Source organism: Electrophorus electricus, chromosome 15, assembly GCF_041902795.1.
Source record: "Electrophorus electricus isolate QZ-2024a chromosome 15, ASM4190279v1, whole genome shotgun sequence".
Classification (NCBI taxonomy): Eukaryota; Metazoa; Chordata; class Actinopteri; order Gymnotiformes; family Gymnotidae; genus Electrophorus; species Electrophorus electricus.
In genome coordinates this window covers 25025001-25040000 of record NC_137511.1, presented here as the reverse complement: position 1 = coordinate 25040000, position 15000 = coordinate 25025001, and the positions used below count along the sequence as shown (strand labels likewise).

At 44.0% G+C, this 15000-nt stretch overlaps 1 protein-coding gene across 3 annotated transcripts in view; it reads right to left on the bottom strand.

The window, feature by feature from the left end:
- Positions 1-836: 836 nt before the first annotated feature.
- sec31b (SEC31 homolog B, COPII coat complex component) overlaps positions 837-15000 on the bottom strand; it is a 38365-nt gene continuing 24201 nt past the window's right edge. For 2 of the 3 annotated variants that reach the window (XM_035533356.2, XM_081697204.1), the window contains exons 13-27: positions 13360-13452; positions 13181-13280; positions 11948-12126; positions 10914-11040; positions 10558-10703; positions 10242-10415; positions 9991-10146; positions 8932-9073; positions 8374-8748; positions 7126-7164; positions 5152-5210; positions 4708-4833; positions 4392-4511; positions 2489-2560; positions 837-2244 (exon numbers count right to left, since the gene is read on the bottom strand). In XM_035533356.2, coding sequence (XP_035389249.1) covers positions 2065-2244; positions 2489-2560; positions 4392-4511; positions 4708-4833; positions 5152-5210; positions 7126-7164; positions 8374-8748; positions 8932-9073; positions 9991-10146; positions 10242-10415; positions 10558-10703; positions 10914-11040; positions 11948-12126; positions 13181-13280; positions 13360-13452 — 2088 coding nt within the window. In that variant the 3' untranslated portion in view covers positions 837-2064. The remainder of the gene's footprint in view (positions 2245-2488; positions 2561-4391; positions 4512-4707; positions 4834-5151; positions 5211-7125; positions 7165-8373; positions 8749-8931; positions 9074-9990; positions 10147-10241; positions 10416-10557; positions 10704-10913; positions 11041-11947; positions 12127-13180; positions 13281-13359; positions 13453-15000) is intronic. The other variant, XM_035533358.2, reaches the window with a different exon arrangement.

Sequence of the window (15000 nt, the reverse complement as noted above, 5' to 3'; positions counted from 1 at the left end):
GAAATTGGTGAGACGTTTGGGTTACCCAACCTACGTTGTCTTAAAACGCAAAGCTCCCGTTTGCTGAGGCGATTTGAGCTATCCTGCATTCATAAACTGGCGTGTTAAGGTTAGGGTTAACACCCTCTAGTGGTATACAAATATTCCAACCTTCATTTTTCCACAGACGTTTTCATGACGTCAGTAAGTAGTTGAAATTTAAAATGATAGTCATGTACTTTAAAATTTTGTTTCCTGCACAAAATTGTATAAAAAGACAATATTGTTTTATAAGTCACAGTACTTTAAAAATCTGACCATGCCTTATAAGAAAAAAATATACAGCCAAAAGAAGAAAAGAGAAAAGTAATGTATAACTGCAGTATAGATAAACTGAAGCAGTTGTTTGTGGTTCACACTGCAAGTCACATTTTCCACAATTTCAGAAATACCTCTAGTCACTACTAGTACTGACAAAGAGATGAGCACAGGCGTTTACCCGTCACATGAGCACAGTCACTGTCTAATGCCTACACCTTCATTTCATTCTAAGCTTTACTCCCATTTTTGGCATTTTGAAGATTTCACAGATAAGTAGTGCATGTCAAGTACCATGCTGCTGTTTAATGACTAATCAAACAGCTGATGTTTAGATGAATGCCAGAAGTGCATACACACATTTTACCTATTAAATTCAAAGAAAGCTCATCAATGGAACTGTAGTTAACTTTGAATCTGCCGATCCATTTGTGAAATGAGTGCAGAGCCATTCAGATCTCTAGTGCTCACTCCAGGGTTGGATGGCTCATAACCAACTGCACATGTAAATTTGGAAATAAAAAAACATAAGGAAAACAAACCTGGACTGATTTTTAATCAGGTCTTGCTACACGTAAGACAGAAAAGGCCAAGCGTGCACTGTACAAAAGTTCTGCTTTAAGTGCATTGTGGAATACTCAGCACATCAAACCAATAAGTAAGCTGATAAACGCAACTACATACACTTCTGAGGAACAGTAATGACAAAGGATGGTAGTATGGCAGTATTAAAACACACTGGTGAACTCCTAATGGAAAATGGTCACAGCACACACATTTATACAGTTTACTGCAGTGCACACAACGGCACTACAAAGGCAAGCAAAACTTTCATTACTTCCCAGTTGTGGAGTTTTGTGTCCTTTAGTGGGCTAAATCCCAGAGACATTCACTGACCAGCTTCAAGTAGGGAGATCAGGAAGGGGTGTGTGTGTGTGTGTGTGTGTGTGTGTGAGAGAGAGAGAGAGCGCAAGAGAGAGAGAGCGAGCGAGCAAGCGCGCGCGAGAGAGAGAGAAGCGTTCCTCTGCCTCTGCTTAACTCATCTCAGGTGTACAGAGCAGGACAGCTCCAAAACAAGCTTTGTGTTTTGGTTTGACTCATTAAAAGGGATTAACAATGTTCAATAAAAAAGGGCCTCAAGGTGGAGCACAATAGTTTTACAGTACTTTTGGAAACTTCCTATAGCAATCAAATATTCATGAAACCATGTCTACTAGTGTAAGATACTAATTGTGAAAAGGACAGGGAGAGTAGGTACTAGCTGGATTTTCTGTGATTGTGTGCATGTATAAGAAGCCATAATTTAATCTGTGATGAAAAATAAAAAGTGGATGAACCCAAACTCAGAAAAGCCGTAGTAAAACAACCGTTTGCAGTAACAAACGTCTGTATTTCGTGCTGTAATTTTTGAAGTGTTAACAACATTCTCACGTGTGCATGTTAAATCATTAGGCAACCATAATCTACCATAAACAAATCATCTGGTGCTCCTCTACATTCACACACCCCAACAGTCAGTCAGTAGCACCATCCCTAAAGTCACACACACACACGACACCTCTGCACAGATGCACACGAGTAATACAAACTGTTCTTTGGGACGTGGTGAAAAAAAACAAAAGATGAATATACCAACATTACGAAGCAACAGGATATTACTCATGATCAACACAATATAAATGTTCATCTCATCCTGTGTGGTCTCCCTCCCTCCCCTCCGGATTAATACTCTGGTAGGGTGTGTGTTCTGTATGCGCATTTGGTCCGTCACACACCAAGCTTGTTGGCAATGGTCATGAGCACTTTGAGGACAGGCATGAAGGCAGAGATCTCACTAAAGTTGCTGCTGCTCACGACCTGCGTGTGCACCTCCAGCCCCCGCAGGTAGTTCCGGACGGCCATGCAGTTGCTGATCTCATGCAGCCCTGCCAGGATGCTAGGAGAGAGCTGGGGAGTGGAAGGACACGCTTCAGGAGGTGGCTGTGATGTGACAGATGACATCCCACCCAATTGAAAACACTTCCCTCTGCATTATGGTTTCTGGGTATTTTACGTATACAATACTCCAAGCACAAGTCCTAAAACATGTTGTTATCTTCGATATGTTGATGTTTCTATATGGAGAAAAATGGTTTTGGTAGAGAGTTGTCAGACATGAATTAATCTTGCATTTACAATCTTGGATTCTTACCACTTGGTCACGGAGCTTTTCATACAAGCTGCTGATACGTTTGGAGGAGTCATCAAGTTTCCTCTTTGTTTGCTGCAAAAATAAGAAAGTAATATGCAGTCTGAACTTATAACCCATTATGAGACATTTTAACTCATTAGAAACATACAACACTGGCATCTGGGATATCCTGTTGAATATGATTAGTTAAACTGCTTCCAAAACGATGTGGGGTATGCTTTTACATGGAGGGAGAACTGGGGTAGTTTACATGGAGAGGTTGAATGGACATTATTCAGCATTTTACCATTTCTGACAAAGCATTAAGATCAACATGGCAGTGAAGAGACATTGAGTGTTGGACGACCAGTCCATACACAGGCCTCAACATCTGTGTGAAAGCAGAACCTTTTTGATAACAGTTGGTAGATTTCTCAGAACACAAATCAGTTTTACCTCCCCAGTGTACAAAAGGTGATTTCCTAACAGTATATTTGTTCATATATTCCCCTCTGCCAATAAGCATAAGGAGAAATCCCTCTGGTACAATTCAACAAACTCACGTAGCTAGTGAACTAGCTACTTTGCCAGCTAACCTTCTGTAAAATGGCACTGACATAACTCCATGACCTCCTGAGTCAAGCACAATGACCCTGCTGTGTGAATATCTCCTGTCACTGCAGCGATAACCGAAGCAGGATGGTATGGACTGTTCGTACCCTGGCAAGGCATGATGTTTGCTATTAACTAAACATATTTGTCTATCGAGACTACTGCTTTAAAGATATTTGATTCTGTGTACTTATTTTAGTATCTCCTTTGCTCACTAATAATTCTAGAAAATGTGCAAAAATACTTTAAAAAAAAAAAAAGTCACTTTTGGTTTCTTCATATTATCCACCCATTCTTCCATGGAAGAAGTAATACAACACCTCTTTAACAACAAAAATGTGGGAGCGTACAAAAACGTTAGTGAGTCTAGTATTCAGCTAATGAATCTGCTTTCAGCTTGATGGATGTTTTGCGCTAAGCTGTTGAAAGTGTGTGTGTGTGTGTGTAAGTGAGTGATAGTGATAGAGAGAGAGGAGTGTGTGTGAACTGTCATTTGTGAATTTCCTTAATCTTTACAGCACACTCAGTAGGCCTCAACATTTGTGTGAAAGCAGAACATTTCTGAAAACAGTAGCTAGATTTCTCAGAGCACAGAGCAGTTTTACCTCCCAAGTATGCAAAGGTGATTTCCTAACTGTATATTTGTTCATTCATTCAATTCATTAATTTGTTCGAAATTCAATTGTAAGTTAACTTACTCCAATCCATTTACTATAATGCCTACTGAACAGATCCAAAAATGAAAAATTCGACATCTCTGCCAATAAGCACAAGGAGAAATCCCTCAGGTACAAGTCGACAAACTCACGTAGCTAGTGAACTAGCTACTTTGCCAGCTAACATTCTGTAAAATAGCACTGACATGACTGCATGACCTCCTGAGCCAAGCACAATGACCCTGCTGTGTGAATGTCTCCTATCACTGCAGTGATAACCCAAGCATGATGGTATGGACTGTTCGGACCCTGGCAAGGCACAAGGTTTGTTTTTAACTAAACATATTTGTCTGTCTCCTTCATTAGAACCTAGTCGACCTTATTGCTATGAAGATATTGGATTCTGGGTGCTTATTTATAGCCTCTCCTTTGCTCACTAATGATTCTAGAAAATACTCAAAAATACTTATTTAAAAAAAGTCACTTTTGGCTTCTTTATATTATCCTCCCACTCTTCCATGGTAGAAGTAATACAACATCATCTCACCTCACTTTAATGTGGTTTTTGGTATACGCCCACATTTTTGTTGTTAGTGAGTCTAGTGTTCAGCTTGATGAATGTTTTGCACCAAGATGTTGAAAGTGTGTGTGTGTACCGGATCTGTTGCTGCTAACTGACAGCGCTGCACTAAGCTGTCAAAGGTGGTCTTCAGGATCATGTGTTCTGATGGAATCTCTCTCTGCTCCACTCTCTCTGCAGGTAGCTGCTGTAGAATCTGACACACACACACACACACACACACACACACACACACACACACACACACACACACACACACACACACACACACAGAGAAAACACATTCAACTGATTGATGATTAGTGATCTTACCCTATAAAGAAAATACACAGAACCTGTATAGCTGTAAGTCTGTCTTCACGTGAGTTGCATATTGAGGGTTTTCCCCTGACCTGCAGACTGGGCTCCTGTGGGGCTCCTGGCGGGACCTGACCCCTGTCTTGAGGTAAGGGAGTGTCTGCAGGTAAGCTCATGACAGGTGCAGTGATTGGAGCAGGAGGCATGTAGTCACCAGGAACCTGCACCACATTACACAATGTAACATTACACATTTTATCAAGAGGCAGACACCTCCTGTACGCCAAAGACAAAATACTGCACAATTTGATGCTAACCCTGCTATAAACCCTTTACTGAAAGCTGGGCATTTGCTAATAATGAGGTACTGGCTAAAGAACCAACTGTTAAAACACAAAAACTACTAAACTGTGGTGTGCTATAGCCCAACAGGACTTCAAATTACATAACAGTGACTTCTCAACCATCAGGACCAACAGGACTGCCAGTTCATTATCATCATAACACTTAACAATGAATATGTCTTCTTAAAATAATACCTTTTTACTTCTGGGGCCTACACGTATAGCAGGTGGATCGTTCCACCCTTCACGGGCACCTAGAGGAGGATACATAGGGCAAAATAAGCTTGGGTTTCTTGAATTAAAAGGACAGGTGCGCTTGTATTTGAAGGGTTAGTTCCATCTCAATAGTTCTCATGTGGCCAGCAGTAAATTAAAGCTAATATTGTCCTAACATACAAGACTATCTTTCTTTTTATCATAAGCCAAATTAGCACTGTTTAAACTGTCCATATACACTATGTGGGAAAGGAGTTATCTAATGAAGCTTTTATCCTCAAACAGATCCTTCAGAATATTCTGAGCAGCAAGCGCACATGTGCATGTTTATCAATATTAAGGAAATGGTAAAGTAGCACCATTAATTGCAAAACCTGTGATCACCAACTTAGCGTGTGCACACGCGCACATACATGTGCCCTCAGTAACATATCAATAAACACTGAGTGAGTGAGCACTGGGTTAGGGTTAGTCAGTGAGCCCTGGGCCCAGTGGTGAGCTAACTGTACTTCCCTGATTCAAGCTTTCCTTATAAAGCAATGCAAAATATACTTCAAAGCACACGTGCACAAACAAGTGCCTCACGCACACGCACACACATGCACACACAGGGCTGCAGCAATAGATTATTTTGGTAATCGAGAAGTCTACCGATTCCTGCATCATTTAATTGAGTAGCTAGATAAGAAACACTTTTGCTACATTAAAGAGCAACAGTAAATATACAAAAAAGAATATACAAAAGACAAGTCGCTTAAAATGAAAAGCGAACGGGTTACTTCTTTAGAAAAATCAGCATCGTTATTGCTTCAGTTGCATACATTACTATCTGCCAAAACGAAACAATTTTGTGCATACAAGTTCCATACTATATTCTGGGATTTAAACAAAACATTTTCTGAAACGCAAAAGTAAATAAGTTTTTGGGTTTTTTTAAAGGTGGCCATGATATTTTTCATGTGACATTATTTTTCACACATTTTTCAACATGTATGAAACATCTGTGAACGGCGTTGGTCAAATTTGATTTAGTGGTGTTGCAATGGCAAGTGACTGCTGATCACAAAAAATTGTAGATGGCACACTGGTTATGTGAATGGCAAACACAATATTTTGGTTTACACACATTAAAAATCTGAACCAGGTAACACCAAGTAATTTGTCATTTGTTAATTTCACTATCCTTTACAGCACACTCAGTTGGCCTCAACATTTGTGTGAAAGCAGAACATTTTTTGAAAATAGTAGCTAGATTTCTCAGAGTGCAGAGCAGTTTTACCTCCCAAGTGTGCAAAAGGTGATTTCCTAACTGTATATTTGTTCATTCATTCAATTCATTAATTTGTTCAAAATTCAATTGTAAGTTAACTTACTCCAGTCCATTTACTATAATACCTACTGAACAGATCCAAAAATGAAAAATTCGACATCTCTGCCAATAAGCACAAGGAGAAATCCCTCAGGTACAAGTCGACAAACTCACGTAGCTAGTGAACTAGCTACTTTGCCAGCTAACATTCTGTAAAATAGCACTGACACGACTGCATGACCTCCTGAGCCAAGCACAATGACCCTGCTAAACATATTTGTCCGTCTCTCTCATTAGAACCCAGTCGACCTTACTGCTATGAAGATATTGGATTCTGGGTGCTTATTCATAATCTCTCTGTTGCTGGTTAATGATTCTAGAAAAGATGCAAAAATGCTTCAAAAAAGTCACTTTTGGCTTCTTCATATTATTCTCCCACTCTTCTCCCATAGAAGTTAAACATCACCTTGTTTTTGTATTCTCCCACATTTTTGTTGTTAGTGAGTCTTGTACTCAGCTACTGTTTTCAGCTTGATGGATGTTTTGTATGTATTTCATGCAAGGCATGACATCAGGGATATAGTTATACTCTGCCCCCCCCATCCAACACACACGCACGCACACAGACAGAGCCTCCCTGTCACCTTGTTCTTCACTATGTTCTGTGAGCCACGGGAAATAGCCTGCAAGTCAAACAACAGTACACATTAACCAAATCAGACTCCACAAAACATTCACAGCTAAAGCTGTAAAGATTATCCTGATTTAACACTGATAACTCAGTTCACCAACAGACTCATTACCTACCTTAGAAACAGGGGGAAAAAATGTAGAAACTTAGGAACAAAACATAGGACATTTTCTACCAAGACCAAACACCCTCACTTAGCTTCCCTCACTATTCTACTCTAACAGATGTAGACTCTTTAATAGTTCATTACAAATTAAGATATTTCACCATTTTGTAAGAAAAAAAAACGCAGTTTTTACAATAAAGTAAAAAAATATATATATTTTAAACCCAGTTAGATAATTATCAATGAATAAATAATTAACCTTCATAAAAGTTGGATTATTTGCATTTTAACCAGGATCATTTCTATATAGAAATACAGATATATAGTGATTTGTATTCTACAATTACTTCATTAATTACTTTAAATTATTAATTACTTTAATATATTAATTCATTTAAAATATTCACATTTCCTGCATGCTTCACAGGCTGCTTGCGTTCTGTTTGGAAAATGTGTGCTTCTCAATAATGAACTGGTTTTAAACCCTACTAATGTAGTCTGCTCCAACTCCTCCAACTAAACCACTCCCCAAAGCCTTCAGAGCCATGTGTGCTTAGCACTGACCCTACTGGTCCGTATACTGGATTTACACACATGGTAACTGAGGCCTACCTCGTTGCGAAGTTGTAACCTGACTGATTAAGAGAGCCGGATCACTATTCATGATATAATCATACTATAATCAAATAAGTTGTAAAATGGTGCCTGGTGAAAGCTAGGATTACATGTGTTCTGTTTCTTGTCAGGTCAGACCAGAAGAGATAATGGCACAACTGTTGGAGAACGTTGTGTAGTGGTACACTGGTAGTGGTTAGGTACACTAACCCTAACCCTATTACAATCTCAAACAGAAGTCTATGGGGGGTCATTTTTGCTTTTTTTTACAAAGAAAACAAAAAACAAACATTTGCGCCATTGTTTTTGAAATATTGTTTTAGTCAAAATGTTGGAATTTAGTCAAAATGTTGGAACTAATGTATTTCTTCAAGGTAGAAGACTAGAAATTATATATACTTCAGAAGCAAATTTAACACCTTACACTAACCCATCATTGTTGACCAATGAGCAATTGCTGTACCCAGGTGAGTGTGTTACCTGTTGGAGGTGGGGCAACAGCTGACGCAGTAATGTTCTTCGTCCCTGGTGCTCCAGGACCTCCTTGGGGGTACCCTGCTCCAGCAGAGGGGAACGCAGTGCTGGGAGGTGGGGGGGCAGGACTCTGTGTCTGAGTTATACCCGAGAACATGGACACAGGCCCCCCAGGAAGAGAAGTGGGGGGAACTGGAGGCATGGATTTGGAGGGGAGAAAACCAGGTGCTGAAAGAGGAGGCATCGTGGGCACAGGAACTGGCATGATGAGCCCTGGGGCAGAGGACTGTGGAGAGGCTGGGGCAGGAAGACTGGAGGGGGGCAGGTTTGGGCCAGTTGTGAAACCTAGAGGAGCCCTTTCTGGCTGGGAAGGAGGAAAACCTGGAGAGACAGAGTGTAACATCCCAACACTGACAGAGTAATATCTCTCAGTAATAACCCTTAGGAACAAACACTGGGGTTAACCCTAACCCTTATGAATGAATACTAGTAAATGGCAATATAGCTCACTAATCCAGAGACAAACCGTGGGGAGTGAGAGAGGAAGTCTGACTTGACTTGTACCTGGAGCTGTAGCAGGGTATTTTGGGTAGACAGGTCTGTTGGTTGGGCAGGGCACACCAGGTGTGTGTGTTGTTGGTATCACTGGTATTGCTGGTTGCCCCAACTGGGACATCTGGGTGGGCACTGCTGAAGGGTACTGCCCCTGGGAGACATTGTAAAAAGCTTCAAAATGATAAGTTCTCTCTAGAGCTGTTAAACCTTTATATTCAATCACTATAAACTGCTTAAAAAAAAATTAATAGATAAAAACAAAAAGTATAATCTATAAATATTGTGATGCACCAAAAAGAAAATACTTGGTCAAATCCAAAGTTGAAATTCAGGACACACTGGGATGAAAACCAAAACTAGCATCTATTAGGCCCTGTGTAACGAAGCTTGATGTTCTCCATTAGCCATCAAAATCCTACGTCCTCTATAATAACCTTCCATCCAATGAATCCCATTATGTTTTAGTTACAGATAAATGTGTACTTTGGCCCTGTCTGTGAGTTTTTCCTTCTTCTCTAAAAGTGCGGCTACAGCTGGTGCCAGCAACATGCAATGTGCTTCTGTCATTCTGCTGTATTCTGCAAACTGAGTGGGACGGCATTTTCAAATGGTGTATCAGACCTATACTTAAGCATCCTTGGGTGTCATACTTCCTCTTGAAACGGTCCTAAGCAGTGATTACAGATCACTTGTCTAATGTCTCTAGTAGAAACTGCAGATTTTTTGCTGGGGTTTTTTTCTGACCAGTTGGGCAAAGGTTCACAGGCCTTCCTGAATGGACATTCCTGCGAGGTCACCAGTAAAAGAGCCTGTCTTGTACTGATGCCAGGGGAGGAGAAGGGAGAAGAGCACTGGTGACGTGACAACATGGCAACATTATGCAAACACACCCCTGGAAGGAAAATGCCTCTCTTCCATTCTTCCAGGAAGATACAATACTGCCACCTGGAGGAGCTCTGAGATAAGACCTGGGCAGATCCTCGTGAGTGTGTGTGTGTGTGTGTGTGTGTGTGTGTGTGTGTGTGTGTGTGAGAAAGACATGTGATGGAGACTTTTATGTAATCTTACCTGTGATGGTGTGCTCAGTACTGCATTTGTAGTAGTGGCAGGGGCAGTCTGGGCTGAGGCACCCCCTGTTGGAGGTTTAGAATAAGAGGGCAGCTGTGCGAAAGCCCCTGCACCCTGAGCATGGAACAAGCGTTCTCTCAGCCTCTGAACAGTAGCCTGGGGAAGAGTTATACACAGTCCCTCAGCAAACACACAGCATTTGTGTGTGTGTGTGTGTGTGTGTGTGTGTGTGTGTGCACGTGCATGCATACTTTGTCTGATTTCTCAGGCAGGTAGCTGAGGGCTGTTTCCAGGCTGCCCTGGGAGGCCAACACTCTGGCATACTGAATGAGTTTGTCTTCCAGAACTGAACTCTTCACTGTAACCTCACTGCTACGCAAGCGTTCAACAGACTTCTGCAACACCATGACCTTCTCCACCAGATCCTATAAGAATATGGACCAGACAAGGGGACACACAGGAGTGAGGTGTGTGTGTGTGTGTGTGTGTGTGTGTGTGTGTATGTATGTACGTATGTATGTATGTATGTATGTATGTATGTATGTATGTGTGTGTGTGTGTCTTTGCCTCCAGCATGAGAGGACAGGAACAGTCTTTCTGTGAGATCCAGCACTCCACCAGTTTGTGGATGTTTCCAGAGCAGATATAGCACAGACAGGCCTGTAGACAGCTCTTCTCTGTCCCCACGGCCTCCAAACGCGAACCCAGGATATCTATATACACACAGACAGAATACAGAGATATACAGAAGTCAGTCACTATGAGGATTTAACTCCATGTTTATAGAAGAAACTGCCCTGAGCAGATAGGGTTAGGACCAGCAAATACAGTTAGGGGTCAGTTAGGGTCAGGAAGTAACAAACCAACAATAAAATACAAGAATATATTAAGTACACAATCATGCAAAAGCCCAAACTTCATACCACAGAGTGCAGAGAAATCCTCCGGGTTAGCATAGGTAAGCAGGGCTGCTAACGCCTCCTTCCAGTTATCAAGCTCACAACCTTGCACGATGTCCCTCCAGTTTTGCATCACCACCGACGAGATCAGCTACAGCACAAACATCACCCCACAGGGAGGTCAAGGGTCACCACTATCACACAAACGGTCCATGCTGAAAGCTTTTTATTAGTTAGAATCTTTAATCAATCTGATTAATTTATTTACTGTCACACTACCATACACTAATGTAAGAGTAATTTCTTGAATTACGTCTTATGGAGAATCACCAGCAGATATGAACGCGCAGTAGGCAACATTCCACTGAAAGTTAAAGAACCAACCCTGCTCCTGGAGATCTACTGCCCTGAGAGTTTAGCTCTAAACCTGCTCCTGGAGACCGTGCAGAGTTTAGTTTTAACTCTAACCAAACAGGGTTTTCAGTGGTGTCTAAATCTTAAAGTCAGGTATAGTGGATTAGAAAAAAAATATTTTTGCTGTCATTGCAAGAGTATAAGGAGTATAAGTTTGCAGGTTCCTTACTAGAATGCTGTGAATAGCATGTTTTTCCAGGTGAGCCAGGACAGTGTGAAGAGCTAGAGAGATGGTGATCTCTGTTGCTCTGTTGGTTCTACTGGCAGTCTGAAGGGGGATCACTGCCAGATGTAGGGACAGGCTGAAGATTCCAGTAAATACCTTTGCTAGCTGATCCACACAGTCCGCAAGAACCCATGCTGAAACTCCATCAGGACCTGCAGCTTTCTGTGCATTGACCCTCCACAGTGTGTTCTGTACTTTACATGTGCTCAGTGTAACGATCACTTTCTGTCCAGTAATTTTGTGTTCACTTTATTTTCTGGGTCACTCTTCCAGAATGCTTCCAGGGTTAAATTCTACACATCAGTGCCTCAGGAGAAGGTGAGGGTTAGATTTTACAGGACCACAGAAGTGAAGGCTCAGGAACGGAAGTCTGGACTTAAGCCTTGTAAGGATGTACAGTGTGTTGTGCTGTCATTACCATGGAGATGCTGTTGGTCTGCTTGTTGAGGTATCTCTGCTGGGTCTTTTTAAGTAGCTCCTCCCCACCACTGATTGACAGAAGGATGGCCTCAGCGTAACGTCCATCATTCAGACACAGCTCAACAGCGCCCTCAAAGTTCCCCACCAGCAGAGCCTGGCTGATCAGACCATCCATATCTACAAATGCGGTGAGAATAAAGACAAATGTGCATCATTTAAAGGGAGTGATTAAGGAGTAAATTCCGTTTGGCTCAAAGTTAACAAGTACACTGGCTGTAATAAAGCCATAAAGGTTCTGATATGGGATACCACACTGGTAACATTGGTACACCTCTACCCATCTCCACCTTCCTCATGATACCAGAACAAACAGTTTCCATTGACATTTTAGATGCAGGATGAGTTAGTCACCTCTCCACCCACAACACAGCCCTGCTGTGATGACCCTCCCCTAACCCAGCCCTGCTTTAAGGTCCCCAACCCTGACCCTAACCCTAACCCAGGCCTGCTGTGAGGACCCTAACCCTAACCCAGCCCTGCTGTGAGGATCCAAACCCAACCCTGCTGTGAGGACCCTAAACCTAACCCAGCCCTGCGGTGAGGATCCAAACCCAACCCTGCGGTGAGGACCCTAAACCTAACCCAGCCCTGCTGTGAGGAACCTAACCCTAAACCAGCCCTGCTGTGAGGAACCTAACCCTAAACCAGCCCTGCTGTGAGGAACCTAACCCTAAACCAGCCCTGCTGTGAGGAACCTAACCCTAAACCAGCCCTGCTGTGAGGACCCTAACCCTAAACCAGCCCTGCTGTGAGGACCCTAACCCTAAACCAGCCCTGCTGTGAGGACCCTAACCCTAAACCAGCCCTGCTGTGAGGACCCTAACCCTAAACCAGCCCTGCTGTGAGGACCCTAACCCTAAACCAGCCCTGCTGTGAGGACCCTAACCCTAAACCAGCCCTGCTGTGAGGACCCTAACCCTAAACCAGCCCTGCTGTGAGGACCCTAACCCTAAACAAGCCCTGCTGTGAGGACCCTAACCCTAAACCAGCCCTGCTGTGAGGACCCTAACCCTAAATCAGCCCTGCTGTGAGGAACCTAACCCTAAATCAGCCCTGCTGTGAGGAACCTAACCCTAAACCTGTGCACGGTACGTACGAGTACCTGTGTGTGGTGTGTGTGTGTGTGTGTGTGTGGTGCATTTGAGTACCGGTACGTGGTGTGTATAAGTACCTGCAGACACTGGGATGTGGAAAGGTGTTTTCTCCTGTGGTATGTGACCGAGATCAGCTGTGGCGGATGTTCCTGCCGCCACACCACCCTCGTCTTCCCTCTGCAAAAAAATAAAACTTAAACAACTAAAGGCTCAGCACATGCGGCCTCCACCCTAACCTAGTGCCCTGCTCACTGACCTGAGTACAGAGATTCTGCATCTTCTCGGCCAAATCGCTCACGTCCAGACCATGACCATTGGGAAGTTTCCCCTTCCCCAGGGATGAGGAGATCTGCAGGTTATCACAGAACTAAACATCATGCACTGGACCCCCCCACCACACAAAGACATCTATAGGCGCGCGCGCGCACACACACACACGCACACACACACACCCCTACCTCTATAGGCGCGCGCACACACACCCCTACCTCTATAGGCACACACACACACACACCCCTACCTCTATAGGCACACGCACACACACACCCCTACCTCTATAGGCACACGCACACGCACACACACACACCCCTACCTCTATAGGCACACGCACACACCCCTACCTCTATAGGCACACGCACACACCCCTACCTCTATAGGCACACGCACACACCCCTACCTCTATAGGCACACGCACACACCCCTACTTCTATAGGCACACGCACACACCCCTACCTCTATAGGCACACGCACACACCCCTACCTCTATAGGCACACGCACACACCCCTACCTCTATAGGCACACGGACACACCCCTACCTCTATAGGCACACACACACACCCCTACCTCTATAGGCGCACACACACACACACACACCCCTACCTCTATAGGCGCACGCACACACACACACACACACCCCTACCTCTATAGGCACACGCACACACACACACACCCCTACCTCTATAGGCACACGCACACACACACACACCCCTACCTCTATAGGCACACGCACACACACACACACCCCTACCTCTATAGGCACACGCACACACACACACACACCCCTACCTCTATAGGCACACACACACACCCCTACCTCTATAGGCGCGCGCATGCACACACACACCCCTACCTCTATAGGCGCACGCGCACACACACACCCCTACCTCTATAGGCGCACGCGCACACACACACCCCTACCTCTATAGGCGCACGCGCACAAACACACCCCTATCTCTATAGGCGCACACGCGCACAAACACACCCCTACCTCTATAGGCGCACACACACACACACACCCCTACCTCTATAGGCGCACACACACACACCCCTACCTCTATAGGCGCGCACACACACACACACACCCCTACCTCTATAGGCGCGCGCACACACACACACACACACACCCCTACCTCTATAGGCACATACACACACACCCCTACCTCTATAGGCGCACACACACACACCCCTACCTCTATAGGCGCACACACACACACCCCTACCTCTATAGGCGCACACACACACACCCCTACCTCTATAGGCGCACACACACACACCCCTACCTCTATAGGCGCACACACACACACCCCTACCTCTATAGGTGCACACACACACACACACACCCCTACCTCTATAGGCGCACACACACACACACCCCTACCTCTATAGGCGCGCGCACACACACACACCCCTACCTCTATAGGCGCACACACACACACACACACACCCCTACCTCTATAGGCGCACACACACACACACACACACACCCCTACCTCTATAGGCGCACACACACACACACACACACCCCTACCTCTATAGGCGCACACACACACACACACACACACCCCTACCTCTATAGGCGCACACACACACACACACCCCTACCTCTATAGGCGCACA